We start from the raw sequence: 21296 nt of genomic DNA on the forward strand, positions 1-21296 counted from the left end.
AGTTTATTGCTATACTTCCTTTTAATAGTCTCTTTTCTATTTCATTTTTTTCTTCCTCTTTATTCGTTATTGTTACACCCAAATACTCGAACTGGCTGACATTTTCAATTTTGTAATCCTTTCCTCTCGTATTAAGTGTGACGAATTTATTGTGTTTTGTTATCTCACCGCGCACTTCCATATACTTTGTTTTCACTTTCGTTATATACAACCCAAATTTTCTTGCTTCATCTTCAAAGTTCATAAACATGTGTTCAAGTTCGTTTTTTGTTCTTGTTAAGATGACTACATCATCTGTGTACGCTATACATTACTGTTTATAGTGGAAAATGGTACCCGTAGTTTGGATCTTACTTTCTCTCATTATTGCCCCCGAGAAAAAGTTAAACAGATCAGTAGAAAGTGGGTCCCCTTGTCTTAACCCTTTTGTAACCGAAAACAGATTTGACATACCTCCTTCTATGACCACTCTATTGTTTGTACTTGTTAGCGACATTTTTAAGAATTTTGTCAACTTTATATTGTTTCATTTTATTGTTTACTCTATTTCCTGTTCTGTTGGTTCCTGTACGTACTCCTCATCATTATCCTCTGATTGGCCCGTTGCCTCATCTGTTTGCATCTGTTCTTCAGTATTTAGCAGTTCTTCAAAATATTGTGCCCATCTGTTTAATTTCTCTGCAGTATTTCCAAGGAGCAGTCCTTCTTTATTCCTAGAATAAATTATTTGCGTGTTATTTGTTTGTCTGTTTCTCTTCACTTCTTGATAGAAATTTTTTATTTCTTTGCTAATGTAATGCTTCTCTAATGTTTTTAATTTTCTTTCCAAATATTTTCTCTTGTTTTGCCTGCAGATTCTTTTAGCTTCTTTCCTTTTCGTCTCATGTTCTGTAATTGTTTCTTGGGTTCTATTATTGTCTTTTTCCAACTGTGCCTTATTTCGTAGCATTAGTGCTCTTTCGCATTTCTCGTCGAACCAGTCTATTTCTCTCTTCGCTCCTGTACTGCCTAAGCAAACATTACCTGCTTCTGCCATTGATGTTTCGATTTTGCTCCATTCTTCTTCCAATGTATCAGACATTAAGTTGTCTTCCTCTAATTTTGCGTTAATCTCATTTTCTAACCTCTTTGCCACTTGTTGGTCCTTAAGTAAGGCCACGTTATATTTCTTTCTGTCTTTTAAAACGTTTAGTTTTACAGGTAGATCTTGTTAAGTTTGGCTATTACCAATATAGGATCACTACTGGCATCTGCACCTCTATAACTTCTGCAATCTCTGATAGCTCTGGAATGTTTATTTTCTATTAATACACTCGCGATCATAAAATCCGGGTCACCTTGAAAATTACCGTTCTTTCATTTTTAACGAGCTTTATCGTAAATAATAATAACACAAATACAAACTAATGCATGTTTCTGAGAATTGTTGTCGGTTTCCTTTGTAACAAAGAATTCCAATAATGCCGATTTCGCGGAAAACTATACACTTCCCAAAATGAACGGTACCTGTAACTGCCGCTTGTTTTAAATGTCTCATTTGTGCTTCGACTTTCTGTTCAAACGCAACAAACAAACGTTTATTATTGCCACCATTAGTGTTTATTAGTGCCATTATTAGTGTTTATTATTGTTTATTTTTTGCCAAAAATGCCTTTGACTGTTGTTGAAACGGCACGCATTGTTGCGTTTGTGGAAGACGGTCACACTCAACGGCAAGTCGCAAGAACTGTTGGCGTACGGTTCAACGAGTGCTTCAACGCTTTCAGGAGAGGGGTTTGCTAACCAGACGACCTGGTTCTGGACGAAGAAGAACGACCACAGCACGAGATGACCGTTTGCTTGTGTTTCAGGCTTTACGAAACCGGACCGCAACTGCGGTTATGCATCGAAATCGTCTACAGGAAGTACGAAATTGAAATGTTAGCGTTGCAACAGTCAGGAGAAGACTTGTTCTTCTGGACTATCTTCTCGGGTAATGGCTACAGGACCGCCACTTCGCCGGGCGCATCGAGTTGCACGACTAGATTTTGCTCGACAATACGCACATTGGGGAATTAATGATTGGAGCAAAGTGTTATTCTCAGATGAATCCCGTTTCTGCCTAACTGGATCCGATGGACGTGTAAGAGTTTGGAGGAGAACCGGTGAACGATTTTGACAAGCTTGCATTACTCCAATAATGCCATTTGGTAGAAGTTCGGTCATGGCTTGGGGAGGTGTATATTCCGACTTCCGCACAGAATTATCCTTCATCGAAAATGGGTCCTTAACTGCACGAAGATACATTACGGAGATTCTGGAAGAACATGTTATGACCACCATGGCAGGGCTTGGAGAAGACGCCATTTTATGCAGAACAATGCGCGACCGCACGTTGCCAGGATCAGTATGCAATACTTAGACGAGGTTGGAATTACAAACTAACGTTAATTGCTAAACTGCCAGCTAGGTCTCCGGACCTGAATTTCATCGAACATCTCTGGGATGATTTGAAAAAACGTATTCAAACCCATACACCTCCTAATAACGCACAGGAGTTTAAGGATATGTTAGTAAGAGAGTGGAATAACATACCACAACATCTAAGCCGGAGAAAAATTGAGAGTATGCCCCGTCATCTGCAAGAGGTTATTATAGCAAGGGACGGCAATACACGATATTAGTCATTGAAATTCCACTTATGTTTTACCACATTCTGTATTTTTCATTTTTTTTTTCGTATGTCTGTTTCAACAATTTGGTTTGTTTTCTGCTTTTTTAATAAAAACAATAAAAAAACCGTTTTTTTTTTTCTTTCAAAACAAACATTGATGACAAATAAAAAATACATTAGCCTAAAAAAAGGTTATTACTGCACCAGATTCTATTTTTACTTTGCCCATCTGGGGATATCCACGTTTCTTTATATATGCCTCTATGGTCGAATTGTGTACTGATTTTATCCCGTTCTGGTTACTTTCTTGATGTAAACTTTTCCCTCCTGTTATATACCTGTAAAGTTCTTCCGACTTTCGCATAACACTTTAATACTGTACATAAATAAATGCAGTGCTGCAAACAAGCAAACAAATGCAATTTTCATGAGTACGAAATTTTCCTAACGCATAAATGTAACAATATAAGTTAAAAAATACAACAATGTATACATATAGGCTTAATAAAAATCAGAGATATTAGTCCAACACAGATTTTGGTAATAATGTTAACAGTTACTTGTTTTTTTTGTCTTGCTCTCGTAAACACGGCAATCTAAAGGAAATATAGTCCTGATCATTTTTTAATTAAGTAACTTCCATCATAAGCTTAATATATTCTTAATGGTCGTAAGAAGGGACATAATAGAGCTTGAGTAAAAACAAACAGTTCAATATTATCATTAATTTCCTTATTGGAAAGTGCACAGCTCAAGTCGACGACAGTTTGATAAATAACGATCCGTTGTTTCACTCTTTTATTACCTATGATAACTTAAAGTGGAAACTGGTCTATATATAGCGGTGTGCTAATATCTAAGACAAATAGTTGTCAGTCCATTTTAAAATTTCCAGTTTCAAATAAAACAAAGAGGCAGTTTTCTCGGTGAGTTCGAGAATGCTAACAGGTGGTAACCAGGTACATTGAATCTTTTATCTTCTCTGAGTCACATTTTATTTTCATTACGAATTTAACGGTAATTGTTTTATGCTGTGACATAAAAGATGATTTGTCTCCGTAATTTTATAAATTTTAGTATAGTAATAATGTACTGCATATAGGTACAGCACAACAATGTAAAATTATTCGTGAAATGATAAACGAATTTTATATATATATATATATATATATATATATATATATATATATATATATATATATATATATATATATATATATAATCATCATCAACCTGTATGCATCCTCTGCTGGACATAGGTCTCCTACAGCTCTTTCCATCAGTCTCTGTCTTGTGCGGCTTTCTTTCAGTTATTGCTAACACGCTTAGGTCGTCCGTCCAACTAGTTGGAGGGCGTCCTCTGCTCCGTATTGCTTCTTGTCTTGGTCTCCACTCTAAAATACGTTTTGTCCATCGGTTATCTAATAATCTGGCCCCGTGCCCTGAACAGTTCCATTTTAACGACGCGATTTTTTCGATGGTTGTCTGTTGTTTTTGTTCTACGACTTATTGGGATTCGGTCTCTCAGAGAGACACCCAACATCTGGCGCTCCATAGCCCTCTGAGTCAACTACCTTTTTTGTGAGTTTTAATGTTTCCGCACCATATGTGAGTACAGGTAATACACATTGACCAAAGATTTTCCTTTTGAGGCATATGGTAGATCCGATTTAAATACATATGTAGTTTAATTTACCAAACGCTGCCCAGGCTAATCCTATGCGACGTGGAAGCTCACATGTCTGGTTATTTCCCAAACGAATTTCATGTCCTAAGTACTTATACGATGTAGTCTGCACAATATTCCTTCCATTAACAGCAATATTTTGATTTAGCACAGATTAGTCATTATTTGCGTCTTGTTCACATTAATCTTTAGTCCGACCTCCAAGGAAGCGTAATATAATTTGGCTGACCTTCTCTCCATTTATGTTGATACCATGCTCGTTCAGATGTACCTTCTTACAAGTATGTTCTAAAAGCGTCGTGAATAGCTTTGGAGAGATGGCGTCTCCTTGCCGTACACAGAATTTATTTGTTTCTTGTAGAGATAGTCTTACGCTAGCTGTGGCATTTTGGTCGATATATTTGATTATGTTAGTGGAGCGATGGTCTATTCGGCATTCTGTCAATGCTTTTAACACTTTCTGATGGTTTATGGTATCGAACGCTTTCTCGTAGTCGACAAATATCAGTGCCAATAGTTTGTTGTATTCTGCAGACTTCTCTATCAGGTTCTTTATTACTAGTAAGTGGTCGTTAGTGCTGTATCCCGATCTAAATCCAGCTTGTTCTCTAGGTTAATAGAAGTCTAATTTAGCGTCCAGTCTTTTTTTGATAATTTTTGTGAAAATGTGTGAAAGCATTTTTAAATCTGTTATGTCTCCTTGCTTGTGTAATAAAATAATGACTGCATTGTTTCATTGAGAAAGAGTTTTTCCTTGGTAGATACATTCGGTGAAAAGCTTGGCCAAAGCCTGGATAATTTTATTTTCACCTAGTTTGATCGCTTCGATCACTACTCCATCATCCCCAGGGGATTTGTTATTTTTCATTTATAAAAGTGCCGTTTTGATTTCGTATGGAGTTATTTCTGGCATTAATTCTGATCCCTGCTTTGTGATTTGCGCAGGGGCTGATCTTGCCTTTCGTCGGTGCTCATGTACTCATACATTTCGCGATAAAAGGATTCGACAACCTCAATGATTTTGGTTCCATCAGTAGTAATGTTTCCATCTTAGTTTTTTATTTTTATTTTGTACATATTTTTGTTGCCTATGTTATTCCCTGGACAAACATGACTGTAGACGAATTATTCCACGTTGCAAAAGACAGAGAAGCTTTTAAAAAGTGGTCGCCAACCTCCGTTAATGGGGACGGCATAAGAAGAAGAAGATGTTATTCGTATTTCGCCTCAAAACTTTTCAACTTTTGTTTTCTTGAATTATTTTATTTGTTTCTCTTGTATTGTTTTCTCTTACGTCTTTTCGGATTGACCGGCGGATATCTTGATTTAATTTCTTCATTGTTGTGTAGTTGGAGCCGTATTTTTCCGTCAGCTGTCTTCTTTTACCTATTAGCTCTTTGGTATTTTGGCTTAGTTTTTCTTTACGGGTCAGAACGGTCGAGCAGCACTCCCTTTCCGTTTCTTTTACAGCCTTCATTATACCATCATTTGCTTGATCTACATCTTCTATTTCGTCTCGCAAGTCTTGTATATGTCTGGTTAGTGTATCTTCATACCGGTCGTTGTTTTCTGGGGCAATTCATTTCTTTTTTCTTGTTTTTAGGATTATCTTTGTTCTTTCCAATTTGACATTTAATAGTATCTTAGCTCGGATTAATCTGTGGTCGCTTCCTATTGAAAGTTTGTTGAGTACTTCGATGTCTTTGATTATTTATTTTCTGTTTGTTATGATATAATCTATTTCATTTTTGACACTGCCACCTGGGCTGATCCATGTCCATTTATGCTGAGGCTTTGTATCGAAAAAGCGTTCATCATGAATAAATTTTCCTAGTGTAAGAAGTTCAGCAATCTTTGCCCGCGTACATTTCTTTCGCCATAGTCATACTTACCCATTGCTACTTCTGCATAATCTTGTTTAAACCCCATTTTCGCATTAAAGTCGCCCATAATTATTGTGTAATATGCTGGTGTGGCAAGTAACGCTGTTTCTAGGTCCTCATAAAATTTTTCAATTTCTTCATCCGAGTAGGTAGTCGTTGGAGCAAATGAAGGTTATATCTTGCATTTAGTTTAAAGATGAGATATACAATCCTGCGACTTATGCTGATAATTTCAACTATATTTTGCGTGTGTGTATGTTTGTGTTTGTTGTGTGTGTGTGAAGTAATATGCATTTGTCGGTCTTTGTAGTAGTCTAGTAGCCATTGTAAATAAAACGGAATTTACCCCAACATTAGTAACTACAAATAGGCCACAAATAGACAATAGGAGAAATATTAGCGAATTTTTTTAGAAGAAAAAAGACAGTTTGCAATGAATTCCTTCTCTGATAAGAAACCACAAAGAAGTGGATATGGTTAAGACCCAATGGGATAACGAAAGACGAGATAGATTTCATTCTTTCACAAATATATCTTACAAATATATTGTGAAAGACGCAACAGAAATCACGTGTCAATCATGAAGTCTCGGACATTTTGAATTCGATCATTGGCGGCGCGTAAGAAAATATGTTTCCTTGCTGGTCACTTTACATTGTAACAATAGATTATTATATTTCTGCTTATATTAATAAAAATATATATTAGATCTACTTTATAAAAGTTTTCATGAATCATATTTTTACAAATACAATCCCCCCGCAATCGATCCTACCTATTCGGCAGTAAACAAAACTAAAGGCAATCTTCAAGATTCGAAGTTTATTTTTAGGAAAAATTTAAATCTCTTGAGTGTCAAAATAACTGAGTTATTTTACAGATATCGAAGAACTATATAAAACCTTAACAAATATCAATATTAAATGAAATACAACAAATTGCCAGGAAAAGATGGAGTATCTACAGAAACGTTAAAAAATGGAAGAAAGGCCGTTATTAATACACTTCACCCACTGCTAAAAAATATTAGGATAAAAAAATATTCCCGAAGTTTGCAACGAAGCAGTACCGCTTGTTATTGTACAAACAAGGCGACAAAAGTAACTTAAAAAATTATCGTCCAATAACATTACTTAATACCACTTATAAACTCTTAGCAAAAACTCTTTTAAACAAGTTTACAACAAAATTAGACGGATACCAGAAACTAGAACAGGATAGAAAGGAATTTACCACCGGTGACAATTTGTTAACTGTGAAAATCCTAATCGTTTTTTAATCCAGAAAAGCTACATAACATCCCGCTATACGCAGCTTTTGCAGACTTTAAGAAAGCTATTAACAGTGTGGCAAACTGGACAATAGAACGCATGTCCACAACAGAAGCGCTTAGAAGTAGAAGTGTCTTGGCTTCATCTGTCAATGGAAAAAGGCGGATTCTAACGAGTATTATTATTTCGGTCTTTTTAGAATCAATACAAGTAAAAAAAATTACCGTGAGCTGTCACTAACGTAGATCATATTCTTGTTATACTCTTATTATAAAAAGTAACTATTGAACTATCGTTTCTCATCTCTTTGCAATTATAATTCAAGTAAAAGCTAATTCGAACGTCCCAGAGGATTTAAAAAGTAGAACTTTCATTGTAAAACTATCATCGAACCGGATACAAATATCTCTCGTACTTACATTAAAATTCTTTACATCTAGGGAAAACCATTGCCGTGAGATTAATGAACTTAGTAACTGATTACGCCATGTTTGTGTATTTTTAGAAATGCGAGATTGTAGGAAAAGCATCCATGAATGCTAATAATGTTGCAAAGTGATAAATATTCATCAAGCAGTAGATACGTATTGTCAAAATTATCTCGACATTTCGGCATTTTAGTTGCAGACAATGTATGTCGAGAAATGAAAAGAATGTTTAAGCATTTCAGCATGTAAAGACAAAAGTAAATAAGCAAAGAAAAAATTAAAAAATTCTAGTCCTAGTACTGTGTAACATTATAAACGTTATAAGTGTTATTAAACAGCATCGTGACAGATATCGCCATCATGTTGTTGTCGATACAATGGCTCGTGCTAAAAGCATCACCATTTTGAGACTTCTTCCTTACCAATTTGGGCTCAAGTAAAGCAATACGTAGCTCGTGAAAAGTTGTTTGTCAGAACGCGCAATGGAACGGAGACGGAAAGAAGATTGGCTAATGCCGTAGCCCATGTGATCAAGAAAGAAGAGCAAATATGGAGGTTGGACGGGATAGTAGACACTGTTTTCGACAAAATAATAATAGACTTAAGTGTGACTGGGAATTCCTCTTCTGACGAGTACCTAGATTCCGAAGCTTCATAAGCATAACTTGGGTAATTATTTCTTTGCTTTGTAATTCTCCCTTCTATCTAGTATAAATGGAATATAATAATTATTTTGCAGTTTTCTATATTTTCAAGTACTGTATTAGGCACTCTATAAAACATTTTACTTTATTTATCCATCCTCAAAATTGACAACATATGGTAAAAAAGTGATCATAACAAGAGTAATAACCTTATACATTTACATGAAAATAAAAAGATTTCACACCTCATGTATTCCATTATAATGTACAAGAGCTGCACATACGAATCCAACAATATTTTGACAGCTTGAATGCTGTGTTTATTCAATGCCAAAGCACGACAATGTTCCCAATGTTTATAAACACACACTGCTTCCTTTGTAGGGTTTATTTTCATTTCTTTATTTAAAATCCAAATAAAATGCTCTCGCAAATTATTGAAAACATATGTCGTTGGCACGCAACATTTAGTTAATTAAAAGCATTTCTTGGCGTTTTCAAGTCAATATCGGCAGTGATATGATACGGCAGACAGTAGTGAAAAATATGAACACGTACATCAATGGATTAAGAAGAGAAGAGACAAATTAAGTTCATAGTATTTGTGTTCATTGGGCTTTATAAATATTGATATTGATGTTTAATTATATATAATGCAGTATACAAGCTCTTTATTCGCGAGGTATATGTTCCTTAAATATGGCGCGAATACAGAAACCGTAAATATGGAATGGTAATTTATGTGGGGTAATAGGGGATACGTTCCTAGGTGACGAAATAAAAAGCAAGTACATAAAAAATTAGTTCAATTGAAGTGTTTGACCATACATATTGATTAATTACATATTATCTTCAGGTTTAGACAATAGTTTAAATAATTTAGTAATTTTTTCTTGCTTGGCAGTTTTTAAAAATTCCTTCAATTCAGACTGATATTCAGCAGTGGCATTAGCAATTTGCCTCTTAAAAATAAGACTTCATTCCACAGATGGATCAATTTTCATAAAGAAATCACAAAGCTCATTTGCCATTCTTATACCTTCACTAAGAGTTTTCAAACTAAATGTCACGTTTCCAGTGCTTATTGAAATCTCTTCTTCAATGGGTTGTGAATTTAACATCTCCTCCAAGTCAGTTTTAGTCAAATCTTCATCTCGCGATTTAAACAACTCCCGAACGTCACTTAATTCTATCTGTTCGAACCCATCTGTCATTCCACTCGAAATGTCGGCAATGTTTGCTTTACACAGATTCTTCCTCATTTCCCTCAGTCAGAACAGACCACAGTTATTTCCAGCATGATTTCTATGTGTATGGCTTCAGTTCTTGCAATGATTCTTTTATGTTTACGATGCATTTTGATATGTCACATATCTTCCAACATTCCATAACATTCATATCGGTATTATTATCATATCATACCTATATTACTCAGTATCATTTTGAAGGATCGCCTAATATAAAATAATTAAATTATTCCTTAGTATATAGATTGAAGCAAAGCAAATGCAAATGAATGTTTTATTTGGCATTCTCTTCCAAAACAGTGCCGTTTCGTCTGCATTAAATACTTGCTCTGGTTTATATTCTCCACTATCTACCAGGTTCGCAAATTCTTCTGGATATCTTTCTGTTGCAGCAATGTCTGCAGATGTAGCTTCTTCAACGATTTTAATGCTATGCAATGACTGTCGCACCTTAAATTTATTGAATCAATTTTCGGATGCTTGAAATCCTTCATCTGTACATTCACCACCACCACTACCACCAACTTCTTTAAAATCTTCGTCTAATTGTTCGTTCACTTACGTTAGTATTCCAAACGTACTGAAGTTGATTTAGGATTTGTACAGCCGGGGCACGACGATCTCGCAGACTTTGTAAGAGGATGAAGAGATCATCACGGGCACTAGTTCTCCGTTGGGGACCGGTTCCAGGTCGTCTAGTGTAAGCTCTGGTTGCCAAGAAACGTGTAAAAATACGGTGCACAGTACTATTGGATGTTTGATACTTTTGAGCAACATATCGCTCACTTCTTCGTCTTGAAGCAACGCAACAATGGCAGCCGCTGTTTCGGGATGTACAACCATAATTCTTGAGATTAATTCAACGCAATTCAACGTCAAATTGTGTTTGACACTTCGACTTGACAATTTACTCACATCAACAAGAACAAAACAATAATAATAGGATACCAACAGCCACCTCTGCACTTTTAAAAGTGATAGGAATAATGTATTTTTTTTTTCTGATTTTTTATGCATTTTTTTTTCGATAAGCACTTAGGTTTTACTAGAAATTACTTAAAACAGTTTGTTTAGTTTGTATTTACGTTATTACAATAATAAAAGTTTAAAAAGAGAATTAAAATTTTAAGTTTTTATTTTAAAAATGCAAGTAGTACTCTGTTTTTCTTACCGGTGAGGTATTATTACCTTTTTAATCGGCCTGTGTGGCTTGTCTTTCATTTTAAAAATTAATTTTACTGCAGAATTTATAGATATAATCTGGATATTAGGAGGAAGTTCGAGAAATTGGCTACATGCATCCAAAATATACCAACAGCGATATCCTGAACGGAGGAAGCGAAAGATAAGATCTTTTGAAAAATTAATGAATCTTGTTTTCGTACTCGGTCAGTTGCATATGAAAAAAAAATGAGAGAACCAAAATCGTTATCAGTGAAAAAAAAAAGAATGTTCCGTTGTCAGTGAAGAATCAACACACACGGCATGCTGCGCACTGGCCGTTAGTTTTAATAGCTGAAAATTAAACAGATTGTAAACGAAACGAAAAAAAAAAACGAAAAATCGATGTTTTTCACGAATGCACTAGGGAAATGTGATGAGTAAATAAGTCTCGTTGAAAAATGTATTTTGAATATATCTTACTAGTGACGTAAGTGCATCTAAAATACCTCATCCTTTTTTTAGAAACCTCTAAGTCTGGAAGAAGTTTATTATTTTTTTAATATTTGTTCTTATAAACATATCGTTACAGGTGCACGAAGCGAAAAAAGTAATAATTAAGTAAAAATAATAAATTTCTGATGGTCAAGTCAAACATCTGATAATTATAATAAACGATGTTATGATTATAATAGTGCTGAACATCACGAGGTATAAGTAGTTTATGATCACGATAATCATACTCATTAAATTTTTATCGACAGCTTCGCAAAGTACTTCAATTTCTTTTAGATAAGCGTACGTACAGGAGAATATAATTAAAGGGAAGTTATTTTGATGAAACGAGCATGTAAAGATCAAAAAGAGATAAGAAGTGTTTTCTAATAGCGATTCAAGATGATTTTCATTAAACCTTAAAAAAACCGTTCAAAATTATAAGTTCTGTTAATGAATTAAAACGTAATTTTATGTACAAAAAAGAGGATTAAAAATCTCAATTGCAAAATACTAAAAAATTTTATATTTGACGATGACACAGTTCTAATCGCGAACTATCGAAATAAAGATATAGACAGCAAATAAAAAGCATTTTTCGTGACATTCTTTGATACAGGTATTATATAATTGCTTTTGATAAATGTACTAATGACAATATGTAAGTAATAAACAAAATATGCAACGTGATTTTTTATTTATAAACAATGCAAGATCTGTATTTGATTTTAAATACTACAGGTAAAGACCGGTAAATTATATGGAAAGGTGACACAATTTTACTGAAAATGCATAAAAAATTCTTAATGCTCGGATTACACGAGGCTAGTTTTTCAAGCTAGGATAGCAAGCTAGCGCTTTTAATCTAGCAAGCTAGTATTACTAGCTTCATGTATACCGAACTAGCTACCCGTGTAGGCTAGTTTAATAGCATGGACTTATATTTTGTTAAGCTACTTGCGTCTTACTCTACTGGTTTTACTATCCTAGCTCGTGTACCACCCTCGTACCCCCGGCAAAGCTAGTGTTTTCGAACGGCAAGTGCGTAGTGTCAACCTGTTTTATTTTTTCAAAGAGATAAACACATGCTTCTAAAACTAATATGCCAAAACAAAATTAAGTGCCGAGATTAATTTAAAGATTGTACAAATGTATCGTGAGGAAGAATGTCTGTGAAACGCCACTATTCCATCATATAAAGATAAGGCTATTCGTGATTCACCACTACAAAAAATAATTGGCCAATTATTAGAACTCGGAATAGAAATGCCTATATATCAAAGACATAAAAATGAAGATAAAAAATTTACGAGCAACTTACTGCCAGGAACTGTCAAAAATTGAAAAATCAACCAGGCTTGGAGCACGTTCTAAGGACGAGAATGAGTCAAAATTAAACTGGTTCGATGAAATGCACAGTTTTATTAAATGTGTACCAAAAAAAGGAAAACAACAGTAAGTAAGATTGCATTATTTATTTATTTATAGTAAAGAAAGTGAGTGTCAACACTTCTTCTTCTTTCTTCTTGTATATAGGTTTTAAAGCCTGTTTCTTCTTCAATATTAGCCTCCTAAATTATTTAAATTATCGCACCATCTTTTTCTTGGTCTGCCAATACTTCTTCGTCCATTTGGTGACTTATCTCGTGCTATTCGTACTATCCTATCCTCTGCAATTCTACTAATATGTTCGTTCCACTCCTGTTCCCATTTTGTCATCTATATTGCATGCTCTTCTTATGTTTCCGCTTCTCTCCCTACCCAACAGACTTTTCCCTGATATTCGTCGAAGTATTTTCATCCCTGCTGTTTCTAGAAGTCGTCTCGTTTTAGATGTGTCAGGTCTTGCCTTCGTCGTGTATGTTAATATAGGTCTAATTGCTGCTTTATAGATTCTTGTTTTTGTGTCTTGTCTTAGGTGTATGTTCTTCCAGATTGTGTCATTAAGAGATCCCGCCGCTTTTCTTGCTTTTAAGCTTTGTTATCGTACTTCTTATTCAACATCTCCGTAACTAGTTATACCTATTCCCAGATTTGATTTTACATCGTAATGGGTATTTAGATGTTGTCAAACATTTGGTTTTTTCTTCTGATGTTATCATACTGTATGTTTTGGCTGTTGTATTGAAGATGTGTGTTAATCTTTTGAACTCGTCTTCTGTCTTGGCGATTAATGCGGCGTCGTCTGCACAACATATTTAATTTTCTTCCCATTCTGTAACTATGACATTTAGTACTGCTTGTATTATTTCGTCCATTATTATATTAAAGAGAAATGGGCTTAATGAGTCACCCTATCTGACTCCGCTTTGTACTGGTATACACTGTTAGTTTTCCATTTATCTTTACCTGTATTCGATTATGAAAGTAGATGTTTTCGATGGTTTGTATAATATTGATTGGTATGTTTCTTTTACAGTGGATGTAAGACGTCTTCGACTTGGATGCGATCGAAAGACTTTGTCAGGTCTGTAAAACATAGATATGCTGGTTTATTGTACTCGATGGCCTTTTCTGTGATTTGTCTTAGTACAAATACGGCGTCTACGCAGGATCTTCCGAATCTGAATCCTTATTGTTCATCTGATAAAATTATTAGTTTAATGATTTTGTTGGTTAGGACTTTTGTGGTAAGCTAAACTGCGGTGTTCAGTAGATTTATACCTCTATAATTGTTGGGGTCTTCTTTATCTCCTTTCTTGCGCTGGTTTTCTGTTTCTCCATGCGCTGGTATCTTGCAGCGCAATATTAGTTTTGTATAAGTTTTGACTTCTCTACGGTTATACTTTCTTCTCCGTGTTTTAGAAGCTCGTTGGTTATTCCGTCTGGTCCTGATGACTTTCTATTTTTGAGTATATTTATGGCTATCTTTATCTTTCCATTAAACAGTTCCGTCAGGTATCTTTCCCATTTGTTTGCTGGCATGTTATTGTATTCCTCCAATTCTGCCATTTTTTCCCGTTGGTTTCTTATGAATCTCCATATTTGTTTTTATGTACCGTAGAAGTCGCTTTCCATCCTTTTTGTAAACTGTTCTCAGTGTTAATTTTTTGTCATTTTTACCAACTGCTTTGTTTCATTTCGTATTCTTCTACAGGTGTCTCGGGATTCTGGAGTATTTGATGTTTTGTACTTCGTGTAGGCCTCTCGTTTCTCTTTACATTTCTCTTTTATTTCTTTTCTGAACCATGGTGTATTGCTGTTGTTTCTTTTGTTCAGTATGACACCAGTGTTGTCAACACACTGGAAATTTTGAAACGCAGCGTGTTTTCTCCGTAGCGCGATCATAAATAAACAGTCAAGAAATCATTTTTAATTGCCAAGGTACCGCACCATCATTGTTAAAGTAGATTTTAAAAGTTTCTCTTCTCGCCATTGCTGACATCTAAGAATAATTACTCCCTTGTTGACATAAGCCTTCAAGTCCTGCAGTTTCTGTTCTCCAAGAGCCATGGGAGGTGTTTCCTGTATGAATATCTTCCCAGTCAACATCACTGCTGATTAAATATTTTCGATTTTCTTTTCTCAACCAATTATGTAAAGCGAATGCTGCCAATACAATTTTGTCAGTGAATTCAGTGGATTTGTTGCTCTATTGATCTCGCAATAGTACTAGCTACTGGCTGAAAATTTCCTAGCCACATGTAAACCGTTCTAGCATGTGACAAGCCAGGACAGTAATTCAGACTAGGATACCGGGATATCTAACTTGCTATCCTAGCTTAAAAAACTAGCCTGGTGTAATACAGGCATAAAAATGAGTTATTTTTGATAATTTGATGCTTAATTGCTTCAAAATTCGATGTTTTGAAAATTATTACCAACTTTTCTAAAAATGCACAAAAAACTGTGGACACTATCACATATATTCAGCTATAAAAATTTCAAGAAGTTAACAGTTATTGCAAAATTGAAATTGTTTATCCCAGAAAGCTTTATCTACAATGTTGTTATGCGTAAACTATTAGGTCTACATTAATTTTGAAAGCACCGAATTGAAGAGAACATCTTATTTTATCAAATTAATCATTTAACGATTAGAAAAATTTATGTTAAATATTGTTAAATTTTTTTTTTGTAAATAGATTTACAAAACTAATGTGATTTTAAGCATTTAAACAATTAAAATAACTTGGAGAGATCAACTTATAAGAAGTTAATCTTTTTTATTCTAAATGTTGGCATTTTTACACGAATTAAAAAAATACAATGTCCTACGACCCTTAGAACCCCAGTTATTTTTTATTTCTGGATTGTACTATTTCAAAAACTGAATTAATAAATTCAAATTTATAAAAGTCGCAATATATCCGGAGTTAATCAACGAAAATTGAGTATTTTTTAATTTGAAGTACCTCGTTCCATAGATTATAAAAATTGAATTAGTTAATTTGTGAGCTGTTTATTTAACTGAGTATTTATTTAAACAATTTAAAATAAATATTCATTTTGCAAAATTTTACTTTGATCTTATTATTATTAGTAGAAAAGATTATGAAATGATAGATAACGTATGCATTATGAATAATATTAAGTTATAGTTAAGTATAAATATAAGTATTCGTTATTGTTTTTCATTATTTCTTCATATTTTCCGACTAGATAGTCCTTTTGACCACTTACTCCTGACACTTAAAAATAATTATTACATGTTTCAAATTCAGCGACTTTCCTAATCTCTGGAAAGTATCCTCATTTTACTCATAAACACCCTCGGAAATATTCTGGAGTTAATTCTTACAGAAAAATTTGGTCAATCGACAACAAATCATTGCTTGATTTTACTACCATTGTCACACAATTCAAAAATAATATTAACATAGTAATAGGAACTTTTATAGATGTATAAAAGACTTTCGACCAAGTGTACTTACTGTATATAATATACAAACAGTGATTTCACAAATTCCAACATCCCAGGTACCCACAATATATCCCTAGTATATAACAAAATTATACAATCCTGTGAGCAATTTTCTTAGGGCACAAGTCCTTCTAAATACAGTTGAAAACTGATGCAACTAGTGGAGTTAGATAATGGAGTGTCCTCCAACAAAATGAACCGACGATTTGCAACGCATACAAGAGAGGATTACATTCAGTAGTGGACAAATTTATAAACCAAATGATGAATACGACCGTTTCAGACGGCGTTGCTAATGAAATAATATGTATGCTAAGAAGACTTACAACATCAAAGAAAGCCTTCTTCTGTAGAAATCTGTATTGATTATAGTGTCGTTTCTCATTATGTGTCCGAGATATTTTAACTTTCAAGAAAGCCAACAAGTGAGAAATCTTTTAGATTTCAAACAGAAACATAACTAAAATGACATATTTGTTGAAGAAGTGACAAAAATGAAATGGCCTTAGAACGGGATCTCGGCAAGGCAATCTCAAAATAGAAGTAATCGTAGAATAATAACAGAGTCCAGGCTTTAGATAAAATGGGTAGATGGTACTCAAACTACCATAAGACAACAATGGACACACAAAGCATATGACGGTGGAGGAATTTGGGTGAGATCCTATGTCCAGAAGTAGATGAATATGGATTGAAAATGAAAAAGAAGAAGCACCAACAGTGTATTGTACGAAATTAATAGGTCAGATTATTACAATACTTCCAAAACTTACATAAAGATGAACAACAATTTAAAATATGTATGAGTCTGATGTAAGGCGCTTCATAAAATCAACGAAGACATCAAAATTAAGAAATAATTCAGGAAGATCAAGAATAAAACCTGAAGTCGATTTTGTATTTAAGGAATTTCTATTTACTTGCTCAGCCTAAAGCTGAAGTAAAGTGTTTGGAAACAAGAACAAAAAGGAAACAGAGGAGATGCCAACATCTATCTTTGAATTTCATTACACAAACAACGTCATCGAGAGACTAGGTACAAGGAAGAACATTACACAAAGAATAGGTAATAAACGAACGTTTGGCAATATAATACCAAAGAATATAGACGCTTAGTAGATAGACGAAGAATATAGAAATCGTCTATATTCTTTGATAATACGGTAAGAATTTTACGGGATACTAATAAAAAATATATTGAATTAGTTATAAAGACGAAAGATAGCTTAGACTGAGCTAGAAGATCACTCAATCCAGATCCTGCAAGAGTGTGTACCTTAGATGGAAGCACAGAAGACAAAAACATCAAAAACAAACATATAATAAGGTCTAGATAATCGTAGCTCTATGAAAAGAAAAAAACGTGCTCAACTTTGATTCGGCAGTATATTTACTAATGTTGATTTTATATGTTTCGGGTAGCCCTTTAAAAAGGCACAAGCCACAAAACATACTAACAAAACAAAAAAAAACGGGCAAGAGGGGCCTACTTCCTCGACTCACCGAAGTGAACGTAGCCCACAGCAGGGAAGAGAGATATAATATACTTAATAATATATAAATAAATAAATAAATAATAATAATAAATATAGGTAATGGATTTTAACAAGAGCTATGACCTTGTAAATAAGAGGTAAACTTGTGTACTGCATTGGCATGACTCATAGCTCTTGTCAAAATCCATTACCTTTAAATGGCAAGATAGACGGAATCATTTCTGTCTTCTTCTTGTAGTGCCTATCCGAAACGGATGTTGGCGACCATCATGGCAATCTGTATTTTGCAAACTGCGGCTCTGAAAAGATTTGTGGTTGTTGTGTTAAACCACGTACGTAGATTTTTCAGCCAGGAACTTCTTCGCCTTCCTGTCCTCGTTTTCCTTCTTCATTCCTGGTCCGAGGCATAATCCTGTTTCTATGAGCTGTATGGTTTTAAAGTCCATCAGTAGGGTGCTAACCTGGCTGTAATTAAGAACTATCGGACGACTGCGCAAAAGATGGAGTGACTAGGTTTAAGAAGAACGTCATGGCTTAGAAACCTGAGGGAAAGGTTTCACAGAACCTCTGCATCCCTTTTCCGAGCTGCCGTCAACAAAATTAGTATAGCCAATTTGATACCCAATGCACGAGAATCGAGCAGAGTAAACGAAGAAGATTAGACAAAAGAACCAAAATGACTATCTACAGAACACTGATTAGACCCGTAGTAACCTATGGATGTGAAACTTGGGTAATGACGAAAAAAGATGAAGCCCAACTCAGGACATTCGAGAGAAAAATACTGAGGAAAGTATATGGCCCGGTACAAGAGGAAGATGGCACATATAGAATCAGGAGAAACGACGAGGTTAATGAGTTAAATGAAGGTTATGACATTGTAAGATTTATGAAAAGTCAAAGACTGTCATGGCTGGGACATGTGCAGAGACAAAACGATGCAAAAACAACAAAGAAAATGTTACAATGGAAGCCCATAGGAAGGCGAAAAAAAGGAAGACAATGGAGAAGAAGGGCACAAGAGATATCTGAATGGAAGGACATAGCCAGACAGGCAAAGACCCATCCAGGGTTATGATGCCAAAAGAAGAAGATAGTTTCTATGAATATGTTAACAGTCAACAAGTGGCGATACGTATTAACTTGTTTTGGTACAACAAAAATCTATAATTTCAATCTACATATTCAAGAATATTGGATGATGACGAGTTTATTGCATTAGCATGTCTAGAAACAGTTTTAGAAATAAAAATATTAAGCAGACAGATTGTCTTGATACTTTTAAAGTATCTTATTTTATTAGTTATTAAAAAATAATATAGAATTCTTTTTCGACCAATTATCCAATTGAGGATGTATGGTTTTAAATTGGCTAAGATCGAATTCTTCTTTTAATAATTAATGGGAAGAGCTAATTTTATGTTTAAAAGCAATGAGTTACTGATGACTAGAATTAAATCCATTACATTTGAATATGGGTAGAAATTTAACTGAATGCTTAAATTTAACATAAACAAAAAAAATCTATAGCTGTACTATATACATATAACAAATTTACAATTGATATTTCCAACAATAAAAGGATGCCAATTAAACATTTTACAAAACGTGGATTTACTAGATAACATAACAACAAAGTAAACAAAATGTTTAATTAATGAACCTTTTTGGTATCATTTCTAACTAGAAACACAATAATTATTTAACTTAGCTTACCTCTGCAAATTTCTTTTCCGATTCTTCGAACATATTGTTTGAATTACAGCCTGGTTGACATCCCTCTCCGTTTTTTCTTAGTTCACAGTCAAATTTCTGCACAGCTGGATCAACAGGAGCCCTAATATCAATTTCATCTTTAGGTCCCTCGATGCACATGTGTTCATGGTTATTAACTTCAGGAAATCTGGAACAATTCAAAGCGTCCGGCCACGGGAAACCGAACCCTTGGAGAACAGGGTAACACCGCGATCTAACACCCTCACAAAGTCCACGACAGGGTCCGATGGGATTAGTAACTTTTTCAGTACACATTGGCACGTAAACGGAGCACAAAAAGAGTTTTAAATTTTGACTGCAGCCGTATTGAATGAGAGGTGAAAACGACTGAAGTTGTAAATCAGCTTCTTGTTGAATGTCATTACCTCCCAAATTGGGCATACTAGTTGAATTATACCACATCATACACATTTCTACGCGAATCGGTTCACAATTGCGCATGAGGGGCTCAGAAAGAGAGACTCCCCAGAAAATACCAAATAATAACAATAAAAACATTGTTTTGAGGTTAGGTTCGAACAACGCGCGATAACAACCTACTTCCACACCGATCTCCGACAGAATAAATTTCCCAGTTCTTCACGAGTTGCAGTAGGTAGACGAACGCGCTTTGGAATGTTGTTCATCCGAGAGCTTAACGGAAACCGCCGAGTTGAAGCGATTATTCAAATTAAGCTTTACAAGCTCGGATGGACCTGATTGTTCAAAAAACCAAACAAGCTATTTTAGGCAGGTTAGTTAGTGGAGTGAGCGCGTTCGCGGGGGGTTTAGAGGGATGTGTTTTGTCAATATGATTAATTGTATGAGGAGAAATTGCTTTACTTGACAGAATTCAATTAGTAATAAATTGTGATTGAGAAATAAGGAATAACTAAAGATTAAGCTACCTATTGTGCTTACATTTAATATTATTGAATATTTAATAATTTCTTTAATTGCAATGTTTACCTATTTAATTCGCCATATATTTCTATGCTTATTCTACAATTTATTAATTGCGGTAGAGTGGAATGAATTCAATCGTTTTTTGATATTTTAGAATTTTTTATATGTATTATATTTTTGAAATTTTGAATTATGTATTTACATTATACATATTACTAATATAAATAGGTTGATATAGTATCTTTTCTAAGTGTGATCAAACTCGTTACTAAATAAGAAGAATCTGGAGTCTATAATATAATTTATTTTTAAACAATTACTTTGTTCCTAGTTCTGTCTGAAAATTGGGTAATCACAATCTGCTACAAGGGTGCAACAAAAAGCTAGATAAAACAAAAGGTTTTAGTTAGGGATATAAGAGCTAAAGTCAAAAATAATATTCATAAAAGTTTTAGCATAACGTTAAAAAATATATAAACTTTCTTACGTAATGGATTTGAGATGTCGTTGTCCCAAAATTTGCAATTAAGAAATCGTCCTACTTAAAAACAAAAACTTTGTCAAAATTTAAAAAAAGGTTATTCCATCTAGAGATGATCCTCGTCAGATTCTTAGAGACTAAGATGACATTCTAAGAAATTTTCGTTCTTTTCTTCTGGGATTATCTTACGTTTTGTTTATTTTAATTTTTGTAGAAACTCTTTTTTAATTTTCCTTGTTCAAGAAACTCCATTTGATTGAAATCTGGTAAAAAAATATTAGTTGTAGAAAATATTGTTCATTCTTTTATCTAAATTTTACTTTTT

General features: G+C 34.2%; 1 protein-coding gene across 1 annotated transcript in view; it reads right to left on the reverse strand.

Annotated features, from left to right (window-relative positions):
- Nucleotides 1-20181, reverse strand: part of LOC140445680 (frizzled-4-like) — a 152154-nt gene extending 131973 nt beyond the window's left edge. The window contains exon 1 of the mRNA XM_072537926.1: nt 19546-20181. Coding sequence (XP_072394027.1) covers nt 19546-20103 — 558 coding nt within the window. The 5' untranslated portion in view covers nt 20104-20181. The remainder of the gene's footprint in view (nt 1-19545) is intronic.
- Between the last annotated feature and the right edge of the window lie 1115 nt (nt 20182-21296).

Source organism: Diabrotica undecimpunctata, chromosome 7 (assembly GCF_040954645.1).
Source record: "Diabrotica undecimpunctata isolate CICGRU chromosome 7, icDiaUnde3, whole genome shotgun sequence".
NCBI lineage: Eukaryota > Metazoa > Arthropoda > Insecta > Coleoptera > Chrysomelidae > Diabrotica > Diabrotica undecimpunctata.